At 49.6% G+C, this 17,780-nt stretch overlaps 1 protein-coding gene across 1 annotated transcript; it reads right to left on the reverse strand.

The window, feature by feature from the left end:
* Nucleotides 1-50: 50 nt before the first annotated feature.
* On the reverse strand, nt 51-17,418 carry LOC124687819 (putative 12-oxophytodienoate reductase 11). Its single transcript, XM_047221555.1, has 5 exons — nt 17,319-17,418; nt 1,423-1,563; nt 1,172-1,302; nt 749-922; nt 51-643 (listed from the first exon to the last, which is right to left on the reverse strand). The coding sequence occupies exons 1-5, from the start codon at nt 17,387-17,389 to the stop codon at nt 51-53; spliced, it is 1,110 nt and encodes a 369-aa protein (XP_047077511.1). The 5' UTR covers nt 17,390-17,418.
* Between the last annotated feature and the right edge of the window lie 362 nt (nt 17,419-17,780).

Genomic DNA, 17,780 nt, shown 5'->3' on the forward strand with positions numbered 1-17,780 from the left:
ACAAGCAGATGTTCTGATAAAGTGATCAAGCTCATCAAAGAATGGGTCATTTAGATATCGGACGGAAGAAATGGGTAGTCAGTGTATCCGACAACTGGATCAGAGATGTAGAAAGTATCTCTATTGTACTTGTTCAGAGGAGCATCGATCTCAAACCTCCGAGGCAGGTCAGGATTAGACAAGAACAAGCGCCCGTACGCAACTAGATCGGCATAGCCACTGGAGACTGCTGTGTTCCCATCCTCCCTGCCATAGCCACCGGCTACTATAAACGTTCCCTTGAAAGCATCCCTCATGGGACGAAGGCTGTGGGGAGTTTTAGCCTTGTCCCCGAACGTTACCATCCGTGGCTCCACAACGTGGCAGTACAGGATCCCAGATTTGTTCAGCGCGTGTGCCATGTACAGGCCCAGAGCTTCTGGGTTAGAGTCTGATGATTCTGAGTAGTTTGCGAAGGGCGAGAGCCTCATCCCAACCTTATCAGCGCCGATTTCATCGGCCACGGCTTGGACTACTTCTAGTGCAAACCGGCAACGATTCTCTAAGCTGCCGCCGTATTTGTCAGTCCGGTCGTTGACTTGGTCCTTGAAGAACTGATCAATCAAATAACCATGAGCCCCATGGATCTCAACACCATCAAATCCTATACATCATATACAGAACACTGAGGTTGATTGCGCCATGCATAAGAACCTTAAAATGTTCGAAATATTTGGAGCATGAATTGTGAGAGGGAAGAGATAGTTACCAGCTTCAATTGCATTTCTAGCAGCTACCCTGAAATCATTGATGACCAAAGGGATCTCATCAGTCTCTATTGACCTAGGAGTTGAGAAAGTAGCCACTGTATGCTCGCCTATCACCATAGGCTTTAGAGATTTATTGGTGCTTGAGATTGGAGCTTGTCCATTAGGTTGATAGGCTGCATAGACACATCAAACATGTGCTGGTATGATACAAGATATGAAAACGGACTATACAAACGAGTATAGGTTTGCCAAAGCATTTCCATTTATAACAGAGACAATTCTTCTAAAGAACATATGACCCGAGTGTTGAGCCTGAAAAATTATAATCTGATATACAATCTAAGTCTTTCTGTCTGAGAAATAACTGAATAATAATTAAATCTAGCTTGAGAACAAGATTATGTTGGAGCTAGTAAACTTACTATTATTGGAGACTCTTCCAACATGCCAAATCTGACAGAAAAATATCCCTCCCTTCGCATGAACTCCATCTACGATTGGTTTCCACGCTTCCACCTGCTCCTTTGTCCAAATGCCAGGAGTATCTTTGTACCTTGCATACATACATGAAACATTTCCATCTTTAGGAAGCATACAATTATTAAGAAGAACAAATTGAACATGACAACTGAGATCTCAAGAAGCCACAATCTAGGGGATCTAGCATGCACACCCCTGAGCAGTGTCCGAGACTCCAGTGGCCTCAGCAATCAAAAGGCCTCCTTTTGTTGTTCTCTGTTGATAATACAGTATGGCATGAGGCCGGGGAACATTAGCGAAGGATCGCGTCCTTGTCAGTGGTGCAAGTATTACCCTGAACAGGAAAGGAAAGCTCTCAGGAACAAATAGATTGTCATGTAAAAGAAGTGGTGGATTATTCTGCTACTTGTAGGCTGTCTTCATTGGCACGGGCTTACAGGACATATTTGAGACATGTTCCCATATTAAAAAGAAAATCATTAGACTCGATCATCATATGGGTTTAAATTCCAGACATTCCATCGTGTGCCTTATGCATTGAGGAATAGACTGGATCACATCCGCCATGAGTGCATGTAACTAGGTTTTTTTTTTTTTGAACACAGGAGGACCCCCAAGGGTCCAGAAACTGTATTATGGAGAAGCGGTAGGTTTACATATTACATCAAGGACCATAGCAGAAAACAAATCTGCATCATGACCCTGGGCTTTTACAAGAAGGACCCTGCCACTAATGTTGGAAACGCTGTTAGGCCCTCCTCCACCGAGAAAATGAGCTTGCCGTCGCGGCCACCTACGTCGTCACCGGGGACGACACCACCTGGAGACGACGAGGGATGAACACCGCAACAGAACTCGCGAACATCCTCCCAGATGGCCCCCCGGTCTGGAGGAAGCAGAAAAGATGACACCAGAGAGCTAGCGCCACTGCTCGGAGTGGCCGCCCTTCGTCCATAGTATTCAGCAGCTGGACAACGAACAGATGCCGCCGATGAAGAGCTGCTGATGGTGAACTCTAGAATATCTTCTTAGATGCAGCTTCGAGACATCCCAGCCACCACCGCAAATCAGGCGCGATTGCGCCTCCTCTTCTCCCCCTGCCACCACGGCCGGCTAGAGAAAGAGAAGACAGCAGATGCAGCTTCTGAAGAGCAGCACGACAAAAAGCCACAGCCTTATTGACAAAGCGGACCTCCATCTTGCTCACCATCACCAGCTCCGACCGAAAAAGCTGCATGACGAAAGCAAGATGGAACCAACTACAGATCTGGCCAGCGAGATCTGTAGCCATCCTCCCGGCATATAGCACAAACCTAGCCCTACCACTACTCCTAAAACCTAGATCTACTTCGGCGCCCCTCCTTTGCCACCTCCAGGATCATTGGACAACACTCTCTACTCCAAGCCAATGACAAAGCACGAGGCACCATTATGAGAACAGTAGTTCATAATATCCAGAAAAAGCACAAAGTAAGGTCTTCCAAGTTCGTTGTTTGAACATGCCGCCGCTCAAACTTGCCATGAATCTCTTTTATAGATTAGAGTAGATCGATTCACAGTTCTAGTGTAAATTTCCCTTTACACACCTCAGTTCAAACATTTTTGGCACCGCAACGTTAAATGTAGTTGGTTCGGGTACCAATTATTAGTTTGTTAGAGCATCTCCAGTCGCATCCTCCAAAGCGCCCCGAAATGGCGCTGGATGGAACGTTTGGGGAAACCTCCACTTCGTGCCGCAGTTGGGGCGTGTCTCTCCCCAGCCGCACCACCCAAACACGTCCTCCAAACCTTTTTTTACATTAAAATTACTCTTTTTGTTTCTGTTTCATTTTCATAAATAAAGGAGAAACATTACACAAACTAATACATAGTTTGAAATATGGTTAAAACATTGTAAAATAAGGAAACCTAACTAGGGTTGGCCTCTCATGTTTCATGTGTTCACTGCAAAGAAAGAAGACTCTCAGGCACTCTCAGCCACCCAAACTGGAAAATACAGTTGGCTCTGAAAATACCCGGTTGTTATTTTTCGATGCGCAGGAAGAACATACAGAAACCTACACTAGTGGCTTCAATTGGCCGGTGACCATCTTCGCTGCAAACAAATAACACTCGCCATGTTCAATTATCATCCTCTTCGTCATCGGCGTAGTAGTGCCGGCGGCAGCACGTGTCATCGAACACCTTCACGCTCATCTCGTCGTCGCCTTCGTAGCAGAAGGTGAGCATGCAACCCGCTTGGAGGTCGTGGGAGCGCGCGAACTTTTCCCAACCGGTGTGGAGGTACATCTTGTTGCGCCCATCGAAGAGCACATCCACTGGCCACCGGCAGAAGCCACAGCGAGCCTCCTGCAGCTGTAGCGCGGCCGGCTCGTTGCCGGTGACGAACTCGCCGAACTTGTCCAGTAGCCTTTGGATGTCGAGTGAGTCGTCATTGAGGACGATGATGAACTCAAACTTCCACTCCTCGGAAGATGATGACGGTGCAGGCGACGGCGACCGTGCATGCGTTGTTGCTCCAGCACAGCTGCCGCGGCCTCGGCGGCCACGCCCGCGACCTTGACTCGCCCTCTACCGGCCATGGAATGGCTCTCGACTCCTGAGATGGTGGCGGCTAGGGTTGGGGATTGCGGCACTAGGGTTTGTGTGAGGGGCGATGCGCGGCACCCCTTTTGGCGAGGGAGCGGTGGCGTGCATTAACGCTAACACGGAGAGCTAGGTGCGACGAGACGTGTCGCTGCGTTTATGGGGAAACTACATCGTCGTTGGGCGCCATTAACTTCCGTCGCAAGGTAGGCGACGGTTGCGCGTCGTTCATGTCTAAATGATGCGTCGGGCTCGCCACTCCCCGCTGCTATTCGCTCTGTCCGGTGCGTTGAAGCGTCCCATGTAGAGCGGGGACAGCCTCGGCGTGCCAGACACTGTACTGGGCCGTGTCGGGCGAAAAGACCCTTTAGGGTGCGCAACTAGGGGCGGTAAATAGCCGTCATGCCCCAAAAAGCTTTGGGGGCTGCTTTGGGAGACGCGAGTGGAGATGCTCTTAGCTCGCAAAACACTTCACCATGTACATCTCTCGCTCTTTCCAGTTTGTTCCGCTAGGCCATCTTAGAGAATCTCCAGTCGCGGGCCCCAAAGGGATTTGGGGCGCGCTGGACAAAATTTCGTTCCCAGATGCGTGCCCCAAAGGCCCTTTCATCCGGCGCGGCCAAATACGGTGTCCAGCGCCCTGAGCCCGTCCCCGCTCCACAGGGGATGCTCCGGGCACGCCGGACACAACGAAATGCGAGGCGGGGAGACGCGGGCCCGACGCGTCAGTGACACGGAAGTCTAAAACCCCGTCGCCTACCTCTGGTCAAGCGAAGTTAATGGTGCCCAACTTTCCAAGGCGGCGCAGTGATGCCTCTCATCGTGCATGGCCGTGTGGCCATCCGCGCCGGCGTTTATTGCGGCCAACGCCCCGCTACCGCTTCGCATGCCGCTGATGTACAATAAGAGGGCCTCTCCTTCCTTCATCATTCCAATCTCGCCGCATCCAATCTCTCGCCGCACCTTCGAGCCGCTCCAATCTCGCTGCAATGTCGTCCTCTCGCAAGAGCGTCGCGGCGAACGGCTTCGGCCACGGCAACCTAACCGTGGCTGAGGCGTGGGCGCTGTACCGTGCGGGGTATCCTGTCCTGCCGGACATGTGCCTACCAAGTAGCGGCGGGTGGAGGATGGCCGTCAACGGGGTCGGTGTCCGGCCGCCGCCGCAGGGCACGGAGCACTGGAGGGACGCGATCAAGACCCGATGGGCTCGCCTTATCGCCGAGGAGCGAGCGGATCCGACCTGGGCGCCCACCGGTAACGACGACTGGTGGGCGATCTACTTCTAGGCGCAGCACGACGCCGAGATGAACAACACTGCCGGCCTCATCGGCCAGAGGAACACCTGGAACAGGGAGGGGCGCCTCCGCTTCTGGGGCGTTCCTGGACGCACCGTGGAGCACTTCGTCGACGACATCCTGAACGGCGCGCCCAGGCTGGAGATGTCGTCGTCGCCGCCACCATCTCCTACGCCCGTAGCATGCTGGCAGCCGAGGAGGACGTATTCTTCATCCTCGAACTCTTCTTCGTCAGGGCCGGCGCGATCGGCGCCTTCGTCACACCGCGCCGCGCCCTACATTGTGCCTAAGCGCGAGGTAAAGGACGAGCCGGAGTTCACGACGCCGCCCATCGATCCGAGGCGCGGTGGCAACAACGTCAACTGGCAACAACACAGGCGCGCCGGCGGCGCCCTCCTCATCCCGAAGCCGGAGGTGAAGGAGGAGCAGGACGATGAGGAAGCCGTGAAGGCGGCCCAACTGGTGGAGTACGAGCGCCATCAACGCCTCATCGCCAGCAGCGATGACCCCGACGACTGTCCAGGGTTGCACGCGGCGTTCGCAGCGTCGCTGAATGACAAGGACACCTGGAGGGCCGACCTCGACTTGGCAATCGCAATGTCCATTCGCGACACCGGGAAGCCACTCGTCGACCTCACCGACGACGGCGAGGCTGGACCAAGCGGCGCGGTGAAGGGCAAGCCCGTCGACGAGCCTGACAAGCGCGGCAAGCAGGACGTCGTCGTCGACGATATGTACAACTTCCACCAGTACTACGACCCGTCTAGCCGCCGCAAGTACTATTAGGGTTTAGCACCATCCCAAGGCTTAAGGCTTTTTTTTTTTTTTGAAAAATCAAAGCAAGTAAAGTGTGAGCAAATTTTTAGAATAATCTATCAATAAATATGATATTTTGTAGATAGCACATAAAAATATATTTCATTATCTATTTAATAATATTAATTTTGTATTTCACATGTTAATGATGTTTTATAAAAACTTAGTCAAACTTAATATAGTTTGACTTTCTGAAAAAAATAGGCCTTTAAGTCTTGGGATGGAGGCAGTATAGAGCAAGTTTGAATGAATTCAACTATTTTTGATTAAATTAAAAAAATCTTAAATTATGTTTGATGGATACGGATGAGGAGCGACGTCCCCCAAACGCTAAGACAAACAAAACGTATCCCCAAACGCTAAATCTGGTACCGTTTAGGAGATTCTTTGGGAGGCTGCTGGAGACGCGTTTAGGTGGGAATCGTCCCGTCCAACCTATTGTGGCCTCGTGGGCGTTGATGGGAGACCTCCCATCCAACCTGTTGGCGTCGATGGAAGACGTCCCTTTGTCGCAATTGGGGATGGATCGAATGTGCGCGGATTTGCTAATTCTCAGTAGATTTAGCTCAGCAAACTTGTGAACAGTCTGATTTTCGATCTGCCCTTTAAGATTCGTGTTTATCTAGGTTTTGTTGTTTTGGCCTGGTCATCGTTTGTCGCCGGATTTGTTGCTCACCATCATCGTGGGCCGAGCCATTTGGGAGAAACGAAGCGTGGTGAGTGGTGACTGCCACTGCGCTGACACTACGTTGTTGTTTATCAACGTGGATCAGACGTTTTTAACCTTGTTTCAGTTCGATGGGTTCTGGTGTTTTTTTTTTGGACGCGGTTAATTCCCAGTTAACCTAGAATTAACTTAATTTTCGGTCACCTGGTTTCACGTGTAATTCATGTGCAACTGAGACAAAAGATATGCAATTACACATACATGTGCAGTTACACATTTATGTGTAATTCTCGTATGCACGAATCACGATGCAGATTTAAAGGTTGTCAAGTTGATCGGGAACTAACTTAATTCCTGATCAACCTGGAATTAGCAAAAGGTTTTTTTTTTTGGTTTACCTGTTGCATTTTTTTGAGCTGGTGTTCCTTTTCTCATTTGTAGGTATGTGGTGCTTCTATATAGGATTTATTTTGGTTTTTGTCTCTCATGTTTCCCTTTTATTTATGTTTCTTTCACTATTTTTTTATATTTTTATTCTCTATTATTTTTCTCCTAGATGTAAATTTAATTAATTTATTTAAGCCACTTTTCTTTAACTCGGGGACACATTATTTTTGTTTTACGAGATTTGTTTCCTATATGTAATATTTCTTGTTCTGTACGTGGATGTGTCAATATCTTGTTCCCTCGAGTAGACGAGATGTGTTTCTCATACACAATATTTTTGCACTCAAATAAACAAGGTTACTTCTTCGGACGTAATATTCTTGTTCCCCAAGTATACGACACACTAGAAGGGAAAACCCTACCGGCGGCGGACCAAATTTGGCTACCGTCGGGTGCGCGTGCTAGCGCTACCACGCCGGGGGTAACGGAACCCCTTGCATACCATTTATTTTGTGCACCGGCGGTATCCATTCTACTATAGGCTTTTTCCTAGTAGTAAGTGGGATCACAATTGACCTTTGTTCAAGTGGAGTTGTAAATGAGAGAGAAATACCCTCGAATCAGTGCTAACCTCAAATTTCTACTTTTCTTCTACTTGTAAGTGGGATCGCAACTGACCTTTGTTGCCTACTGGCAAGTGGAGTTGAAACTAAGAGAGAAATGCTTTGAAATTTTTGTTAACCTCAAATTTCTTTGTCCCAGTTGCAAGTGAGGTTGCAACAAGCCTTTATTGGCCAGTTGCAAAAATTCTTCGAAATTCGTGCTGATCTCGAATTTCTTTGTCCCAGTTGCAAGTGAGGTTGCAACCGACCTTCATTTGGCTAGTTGCAAGTGGAGTTGCAACCGAGAGAAAAATGCTCTAAAATCCATGCTAATCTCAAATTTTTATTTTTTTCCTTGTTGCAAGTGGGGTCGCAACTAACTTTTGTTTCCCAGTTGCAAGTGGAGTTCCAACTAAGTGAGAAATGCTCCGAAATCCATGCTAACCACAAATTTCTAGTTTAGTGTCAGTTGCAAGTGTTGTCGCAACTGACATTTGTTGGTCAGTTGCAAGTGGAGTTGCAACTAAGAGAGAAATGCTCTAAAATCTGTGCTAACCCCGAATTTTCTATTTTTTGTCCCAATTGCAAGTGAGGTTGCAATTGAGCTTTGAGAGTGGATTTGGTACTCACAAGGGTAGCTACGCAGGTATGTTGTCGTTAGATCTGCACCAAGATTCATACTGATAGGCTCGTGATTTGACCGTGTCCCGCGCCGGTTACATGAAAACGTACAGCTAATCTTGTGTCTCCTAATCACTGGAGACAGAAACGTACAAATCTTCTCTTTTTTTCCTCGTACTCTCCCTCATGACTCCTGAATGGAGCGCTGCTCGAATTCGTGCAGTTGAATGGAGCGCTGCCACTGATTCCAAATCGAATCAGCTAGCCCGGCCTCCACTGCCGCCGCACCCTGCGTGACCAGCCAGACCCCGCCGCCAACCCGGCCTCCATCACCGCTGCCTGACCTCATCAGCTCCGTCCCTGATCTGGTGAAGATCGAACTCGCCCCTCCCCCGGCCGTCGGCCACCAGCGGGGCCCCACCTTCCTTTCCACCAACGGCGCCATGCCCTCCCAGCGCCCACCGTCTCCTTTGCCGGTGGGTAGTCGGCTAGCTCCAGTAATACCCGGAGATGTCAGCCACAGTAACTAAACAACGCGGACATGGCGGCCACTGTAGCTGAACGACACGGACATGGCGGCCATCACCAACTCCAGTCAACGGGAGCTTGATGGGAGGCGGTGGCTTTCCAGTTCCAGTCAACGAGAGCTCGATTTGGAGACCATGGCTGTCCAATTCCAGTCAGGGCGAGATCGAGGGTTCGCCATGGCAGCCCAAATCGAGTCGACGAGCGCCTCTAGCAGTTCACCAACCATGTCGAATCAGGTCGCGTCGGCGGACCAGATCCCGCGTCCTCCGGCCAGCGGACGAAGCGCGGTTGCAGAGGGGGAGAGGGAGAGCTTGGGAGAGTTGTGATCTTGATCGGCTTCACTTCCTTGTGAACTTTAGAGCATCTCCAGTCGCGTCCCCCAAACCGTCCCCCAAACCGCGCGGATCGAGCGTTTGGGGGACGTGTTTCGTTCGTGCCGCGTTTGGGGGACGTCGCTCCCGCCAGCGTCCCCAAACGCCGCCCCCAAACATTTAAAATAATTTTTCTGGCATTTTTATTTCAATTTCCACAAACTAATACATAATTTGGAACGTAGTTTACACGAAAACACGAGTTTGGAACATGGTTTTCCACAAACTAATACATAGTTTGAACCATGGTGGACACAAATATAAAATATTGCAAAGAAACTAAACCTAACTAGGCCGTGCATCGAAGGTTTCGTGTGTTCGCTGCTAAGAAATAACACTCGAGGGCACACCCGAGTCACCTAAGCTGGAAAATCCAGCGGGAGGATGGTGCCCTTGTTGGTTCTACCGATGAGGCGAACAGGCAGAAACCTCCGTGCACGTATTCTCTGCGAAGAAACAACACTCATTCGGTCGTCCTCCTCGTCGGTGCCGTCGTCGTCCCCGTCGACGTGGTAGTCCCGGAGGCGGCGCCTCTCGTCGAAGACCTTGACGCTCATGTCCCCGTTGCCGAAGTAGGAGAACACGAGGATGAAGCCGGCTTCGAGGCTGTGGTGGCGCGCGAACTTCTCCCGGCCGATGTTGAGGTACATCTTGCCGCGCGCGTCGTAGATCGCCTTGACGATCCACCGGCGGTAGCCGCACGAATGCTCCCGCGGATGCATCGTGCGCGGGCGTACGCCGCCGACGTACTCGGCGAAGGAGTCCGGCAGCCTCGCGGATGCCGCGCGGGTCGCCCTTGAGGACGTGGACGAACTCGAACAGGACGTCCGGCTCCACGTCCATCTCCGACGATGAAGACGACGGCGTGGGAGGCGACGGCGAGCGTTCAGGCCGTGCCGCGGCCACGACCACGACCACGGCCGCGGCCGCGAGGTCGGCCTCCGCCTCTACCGGACATAGCGTCGAGTCTTGTTGAGAGATGGTGGCGGCTAGGGTTTGGGAGAGAGGCGCTAGGGTTTGTGTGTGAGAGGGACGATGAGAGGCGCCCCTTTTATAGGCCGGAGGGAGGCGGAGGAGCGGTGGCGCTCATTAACGCCGGCACGCAGAGCTAGGCGCGACGGGACGCGTCGCTGCGCCCTCTGCGGGAACTGCACCGTCGCTGCGCGCCAATAACTTCCGTCGCGAGGTAGGCGACGGTTAGAGCATCTCCAGTCGCGTCCCCCAAACCGTCCCCCAAAGCGATTTGGGGCGCGCCGGACAAAAAAAGCGTTCCAGCCGCGTCCCCCAAAGCCCTTTTTTGTCCGGCGCGCCCCTATATGGTGTCCGGCGCCCGAGCCCGTCCCCGATCCACAGGGGACGCACCGGGGACGCCGGACACAACGAAAGCGAGGCGGGGAGTGGCGGGGCCGACCCGTCGGCGGCACAATTAATTTAAACCTAACCGTCGCCTACCTCGCGACGGAAGTTATGGCGCGCGGCCGACGATGCGAGTTCCCGCAGAGGGCGCAGCCGACGCGTCCCGTCGCGCCTAGCTCGCGTGCCGGCGTTAATGAGCGCCACCGCTCCTCCGCCTCCCTCCGGCCTATAAAAGGGGCGCCTCTCATCGTCCCTCTCACACACAAACCCTAGCGCCTCTCTCCCAAACCCTAGCCGCCACCATCTCTCAACAAGACTCGACGCTATGTCCGGTAGAGGCGGAGGCCGACCTCGCGGCCGCGGCCGTGGTCGTGGTCGTGGTCGTGGCCGCGGCACGGCTGAACGCTCGCCGTCGCCTCCCACGCCGTCGTCTTCATCGTCGGAGATGGACGTGGAGCCGGACGTCCTGTTCGAGTTCGTCCACGTCCTCAAGGGCGACCCGCGCGGCATCCGGAGGCTGCCGGACTCCTTCGCCGAGTACGTCGGCGGCGTACGCCCGCGCACGATGCATCCGCGGGAGCATTCGTGCGGCTACGCCGGTGGATCGTCAAGGCGATCTACGACGCGCGCGGCAAGATGTACCTCAACATCGGCCGGGAGAAGTTCGCGCGCCACCACAGCCTCGAAGCCGGCTTCATCCTCGTGTTCTCCTACTTCGGCAACAGGGACATGAGCGTCAAGGTCTTCGACGAGAGGCGCCGCCTCCGGGACTACCACGTCGACGGGGACGACGACAGCACCGACGAGGAGGACGACCGAATGAGTGTTGTTTCTTCGCAGCGAATACGTGCACGGAGGTTTCACGCTGTTCGCCTCATCGGTAGAACCAACAAGGGCACCATCCTCCCGCTGGATTTTCCGAGTTTAGGTGATCGGGTGTGCCCTCGAGTGTTCTTTCTTAGCAGCGAACACACGAAACCTTCGATGCACGGCCTAGTTAGGTTTAGTTTCTTTGCAATATTTTATATTTGTGTCCACCATGGTTCAAACTATGTATTAGTTTGTGGAAAACCATGTTCCAAACTGTGTTTTCGTGTAAACCACGTTCCAAATTATGTATTAGTTTGTGGAAATTGAAATAAAAATGCCACAAAAATTATTTTAAATGTTTGGGGGCGGCGTTTGGGGGACGCGGCTGGGGAGCGACGTCCCCCAAACGCGGCACGAACGAAACACGTCCCCCAAACGCTCGATCCGGCGCGGTTTGGGGGACGGTTTGGGGGACGCGACTGGAGATGCTCTTAGAGGATCGATTTGGGAATCAGCCGGGCAGCTCCTCGCTTCATCCGCTTTTGATTTGTCGATGGAGGGGAGGGCTAATCGTTTTTAACTGCTGAGTACGGCTACAGTAATAGGTGGAAGGGGATAATGAGGTTTGACCGAAGAGACACATGTTGGCTCGAGAAGGGGTGCGTAGGTACCCATGTTTTTTTTTTCCAAACGACCCACGTGGGATCGAATTTTCATTACCATAGAGATAACGAAAATACAAGTCAGTTTCCAAAAGGAAGGGGGGGGGGATCGCCGCCTAATGCTAACGTTCAGGACGAATATTACAAACCAAGAAGTATGATTACAAGAAAAAACGATAACTGGGAAACAGGGGAACACCCTAGATCGCACAACAAAACGACTTCATTCAGGATGTTGTTGGGTCTTCACGATTTATCACCAGAATCCTTATCCTCCAGGCGCAACTGAGTAGTTCGTCCAGAACTCCTCGTAGGTGGATTTCCATCTCCCGCCGCAGCAGCAAGGCGCAGAAGTCCATCAGCTCCAGCACGAAGCTCCAAAGCGTCCTGCTCACCATGAAGACCTGACCAGTAGTTCATGAAAACAGCAGCGTAACTGATGATGTCAAACGGTGAGCTAATAAACTTTTTTTCAAAACAGGATTTATTTCTTAGTTTCCAAATGGCCCAGCAAATAGCAGCCAAACCAGCAATCTGAGTGTTGCGACTAGCTTGAGAGAACTGAGGGAACCACCAGAAAAATTGGGAAAAACTCCCGAGTCGAGTAGGGGCTTTGATAGCGATGGCTATAGCACTCCGGACAAACTTGGCGCGAGCAGCCAAAAAAGAGGTGAGAAATGGATTCATGTTCGGTACAGAAGCTGACGAAGGGGTCCCCGTGCCAATTGCGTTTAAGCAAATTATCTTTAGTGGCAATAGCATTATGCCAGATCAGCCACAGCCAGATTTTGATCTTTAAAGGAATTTTACTTTTCCAGAGATGCTTAAAGGATCTGTCCCGACCTCCACCACTGATCTGCTTATACACAGATTTTACAGTGAAATTGCCGTTTTTAGCCCATTTCCATCTAGGGGAATCTTTTTTCAGATAAATGGGTTTGATTCAGTAATTGGAACAAGCCAGCCTCTTGAATAATCAAATCAGGAGGTAGCCATCTTCTGTAAGAAAATCTCCAGCCCATACTGGCTGCATCAGCAACAGTGATGTGTTGTTCATTGCAGATATCAAACAGAACAGGAAACATCTCCTTTAAAGGATTACTGCTGCACCAAGAGTCTCCCCAGAAACTAGTTAATTCCCCATTCCCAACTTTCATTCTCCTGCCACAAAGATACAGATCTTTAACTTTCAACATATCACTCCAAAGGGGAGAGTCTCCAGGTCTGTGTTTTGCATAGTAAATGCCTTTGTGATTCAAGTATTTTAATCTCATAAAATCTTGCCAAGGACCAGTGTCATGCTCCAATTTCCACCACCACTTACACATCAGACTGATATTGAATCTGGAAAGATCTTTTACTCCCAGGCCACCTTTCTGTTTGGGTTTACAAATCCATCTCCACTTAACAAAGTGATACTTTCTCTTATCAGCACTACCAGCCCAGAAAAAAGACCTGATAGGCTACCCATGTGAGTACCAGGTTTCATCCAATTGACCTTTTGTTGGCTAGTTGCAAGTGGAGTTGCAACCAAAGTTTTAAATAGTTGGCTATAGCCTCGCTATAGCCCGGCTATAGCCTTTCGGGAGACCTGGCGCTGCGGCTATGCCAGTTGAAGGCTAAATGAGAAAAAACCGCTAATAGTCGGCTATAGCCCTAGTTAGCCCTTATTTAGCCTCAAATTTAGCCGCTAAACCTCCTGCATTTTGAATTTCTCTTCTCTTTTCTTTTTTATTTCTTGTTTTCCGAATTTGCGTTCAATATAATTAGATAAAACTTGTGAATTGAATAATTGAATATTTGTTTGCCTCGAATAGTTGAGTAAGTTGTATCACAAATCGTATTTCAGTCATAGTTTTCCTATCTTTTGGTAATATATGACTGAAATATTCCAAATTTTTGAAAAAAGGCTAAATGGAATAGCCGCTATAACCCGGCTATAGCCTTTTATAGCCTTCAAAAAAATCGCGGCTAAATGAGATAGCCCGCTATTTTAAACTATGGTTGCAACTTAGAGAGAAAATACTCCAAAATCCATATTTATGCCGAAATTCTATTTTTTTGTCCTAGTTGCAAGTGGGGTCGTAACTGATCTTTGTTACCCAGTTGGAAGTAGAGTTGCAACTAAGAGAGAATTTCTCCAAAATCTGTGCTAACCTCAAGTTTCTACTTTTGTTCCAGTTGCAAGTAGGGTTGCAACTAAGAGAGAAAGGCTTTGAAATTCGTGCAAATCCCGAATTTATTTTTTATTCCTAGTTGTAAGTGGGGTCGCAATTGACATTTGTTGCCCAGTTAGAAGTGAAGTTGCATGCAACTAAGAGAGAATGCGCGTGAATCCGTGCTAACCCGAGTTTCTCTTTGTGCAACTTGCAAGTGGGGTCGCAACTGTCCTATGTTGGCCAGTTGCAAGTGGAGTCAACTGAGCGAGAAGTTCTTGAAATCCGTGCTAACCATGAATTTCTTTTTTATTTGTTTCAGTTTCAAGTGAGATCGCAACTGACATATTATTGAAATGCTTCGGAATCTATGCTAAACACTTTTTTTTTTGTTTTTGGCTCACTTGCAAGTTTGTGGTTGCAACTGGGTTCGAGAAATGCTCTATAATCCATGCTAAATCCAAATTTTATTTTTAGTCTTATTGGTAGTGATGTGGCAACTGATATTTATTACCCAATTACATTTGGCGTTGACTAGTCACTCTTAGTTGCAGTGGGACGACTGCAGCTAATGTTCAGAAAAATGCAGGAAGAGATTGTTCTGGCAAGGAGATTGTTCTGGCAACAAGTAGTGTCATGGTTGACCACATGTACACGTAACTAGCTAGTGATGTGATTAATTTGGACATGCATGCACCTAGAGCGGTTGCACATGTACGTAGAGTTGCTGATTCTTTCTTATTTTTTAAAAATCATTTGGAAATTTATTCTGTGTTTTTCTTGCAAAATAAAAAAAGAATAAAAAACAAGTAAGAAAAGTGTCGCTTCTTTTCAACTAGCATGTCTAGCTAGTTAGCTGTGGCGAAGCATGTACGTGAACTAGCACACAAATAGAAAACATGCGTTGATAAATTAGCGAGTTGTTCTAGCTAAGCTAATTACCTGGTTGAATGAGAGGTGGTGAGCAGCGATCCATGATTATATTCCACAAAAAACCGGCCCAGAACTCAACCTAAGCGAACAACAAATCACAACAAAATTCGATCCACCAAAAAAGAAGAGAGAAATCGGGCTGAACCTGGCCCAAAGTAAATTGGATGATGTCAGTCTACTGAGCTCTAAGTTGTGCTTAAACTGAGCTCTAGACACACCTAATTTTTTGAGTTTCACATTAGCTTGATCGACTTGTCAACCTCGGCGCACGAGCAATGAACCATTTTAAAGGCTTTGTCTACGAATGGTGTACTTTTCCTTTATTTTGTTGCTTGTCATAGGGTTTGTGGAGATTAGCCAATGTTTGGTTTTGTTTGATGTTGTTGAATAATTAATAATAAAAAGTTGTGTGCATCAAAAGTCCGATTGTGACAATGCCACACTCAGCAAGCATATGATATATTTTAGACACGAGCCAGATCCCCATGCCTCTCCCTCCCTGGTCGCTCCCCCTCGGGTGCTTCCGGAGGAGATCCATCTACCCCGACCCCGTTCCTTTCCACGCCTGCCCCGGCCAGGCCGCTGCTGTTGCCGGCGCTGGCGGCGCCTGACCCGCCAAACGGTGTAGGGCAGAGGAGGCGGCAAGTCCGGCGGCGCATCTGAGCGGGGAGGTGCGGCGGCGGGTGAGCTTAGCGCGGCGGAGGAGGCAGCAAGGCGACGGGATGCGGGACGTCGGCGTTTGGGCGGCGATCTAGCGGTGGAGCGGGTCCGATCTGGGCCCGATCTGGGCCTAGAGGGCCTGGCCGTTCTGCTTTGGACCATGCAGCGCTGCCGAGTTCCTGGCCGGGGATCGCAACCTGCTGCCGAGTCTTCTTCTCTGTAGTCGCCATGGGCTTGGCGGCGACGGCTTAGCGAGGCATACCTCCTTCGTCGTCGTCGGGCGGCGGATGGCGGCGTGGGGATCTGTTCGTCCGCGTCGAAAAATAAAGGTGACGGTTCTAGGATTCTTCTCGGACCAAGTTTGAAGATCTGTCAGATGCTTGTTCCAACTAGTCTAGGTGGATTGCCGTGTTCCGGAAGGCCCTGCCGACGAAATTCATTGCGCGAATAATGCCTGAAGATTGTTGGATTGGGTGGTTTCGGTTGTGCGTACCCATGTTTTTTATCTAACCGTTTGGTTTCAGAGGGGGCGCTTCGAAGCTCTGCTGGCTGTTAATATCATGGAGCTCGTTTTCTTTCCATGGTGCTAGCGGAGAAGGTTATCAAGCCGAGATCGGTGGAATAGCTATGGTGGTCAGATCTTGGTGCTGAGGTGGAATTGGCTTGGCGGTCCGTGACTTGTAACAGCGACTGGTATGTGGGGACGACTGCACAGGAGAAGTTCAGAGTCTTATATTTCAGGATGAAAATCCAAGGTCTGGCCTTAATTGGTTGTGCCTGACAATGTTCTTATTGAAGGCATTGTTTTGAGAGAGATGACTTTCTTCAGGGTGAAAAGCTAAGATCTATGATCGGACGACGATAGCGTTTGTGCACTGTTTACTTCTTGGAGGCGTCGTTATGGAGAAGCTGAGCTTCTGGTGTTGTCTTGGTGGTGTCAGTGTTGCTGCTTCAAGTTATGGATCTATGTAGCGGGACCTTTCTTTTCTGTAATTATTTTTCTCTTTTTTGGCTGTGTGCATCCTTTATGTCATTAGAGCATGATGTTATTGTAGAGGCCGAGTGTAATTGGTATCTCGGTGATATTAAAATATGCTCTTAATCGGAAAGAAAAAAGCAAGCATATGATGCAGAGCATGCATAGCCATTATTTGCGAGATTCAAAATCCCAGAACTTTCCTTCCTCTTCTGCTTTACAAATTACAACCCTCCAAGAGTAAAAGTAAATTGCACCCACAATAATCATTTTTGCAGCAATTTGATCGCAAGTTAAGGTCTGCTTGAGGATGAACTTAGATTTGCGTTCCACCATTCTTTTAATAACATCAAAACTTAGTGATTCTCATTGTTTGCACCTAACACCTTCGTCATAGACTCATAGGACCTAACTATTCTTAGCCAATTGCGAGATGGTACGAGGCCCTTATGTTTCCATTGCCATGCATGCGGTTTGGGATGAGATCCCCACAAGGAATGGAGAGACCAAATCGTGCAACAATATCCAAAAAATAATCATAGAAAACATCCAAACGAAACAAAGCTGGTTTATCTTTCACGATGCAACCAATAGATGTTTTCTCTGTTTCACACGGACGCACACACACCACAGAGAGGCAGCGAGAGAAAGGAAAATGCAGACCTGTGGGAGAGATCGAACGTTCCCATCTTGTAAGGGGCGAGGAGGGGAACCTTGCTGGCATACTTGCTCATCTTTGCTCTGTCCTCTTCTTTGGTGCCCTCCTTTGCCCCTCTCCCTTCCTCGGCCACCACCCTTTATGCTGCGGGAACTAGCAGCAGCTGGAGAGAGTACAGCGCTACAGATCAGCCGTCTGTTAGGTCTAACACGTATGCGTTTTTGGTGAAGTGGAGGGGAGAGAGGAAACAGAGACATACGATCATCGGTAAAGTTACAGACGATCTGCAGCCCAGAAAATTCGCCCGCTACCGACTGACTTCGTCCCGTTGTATCATCGAGGGCGTCTGTACCCAGATATTTTCTCCTTCCATCACAGAACCGAACAACAGATCAAGAGGCAACACGGAACTACGGAAGGCAGTTTCATCGGAGCTTTAATTGTTTACAGACAACTAAAAGGACGGC

The sequence above is a fragment of the Lolium rigidum genome, chromosome 2, assembly GCF_022539505.1.
Source record: "Lolium rigidum isolate FL_2022 chromosome 2, APGP_CSIRO_Lrig_0.1, whole genome shotgun sequence".
Lineage (NCBI taxonomy): Eukaryota > Viridiplantae > Streptophyta > Magnoliopsida > Poales > Poaceae > Lolium > Lolium rigidum.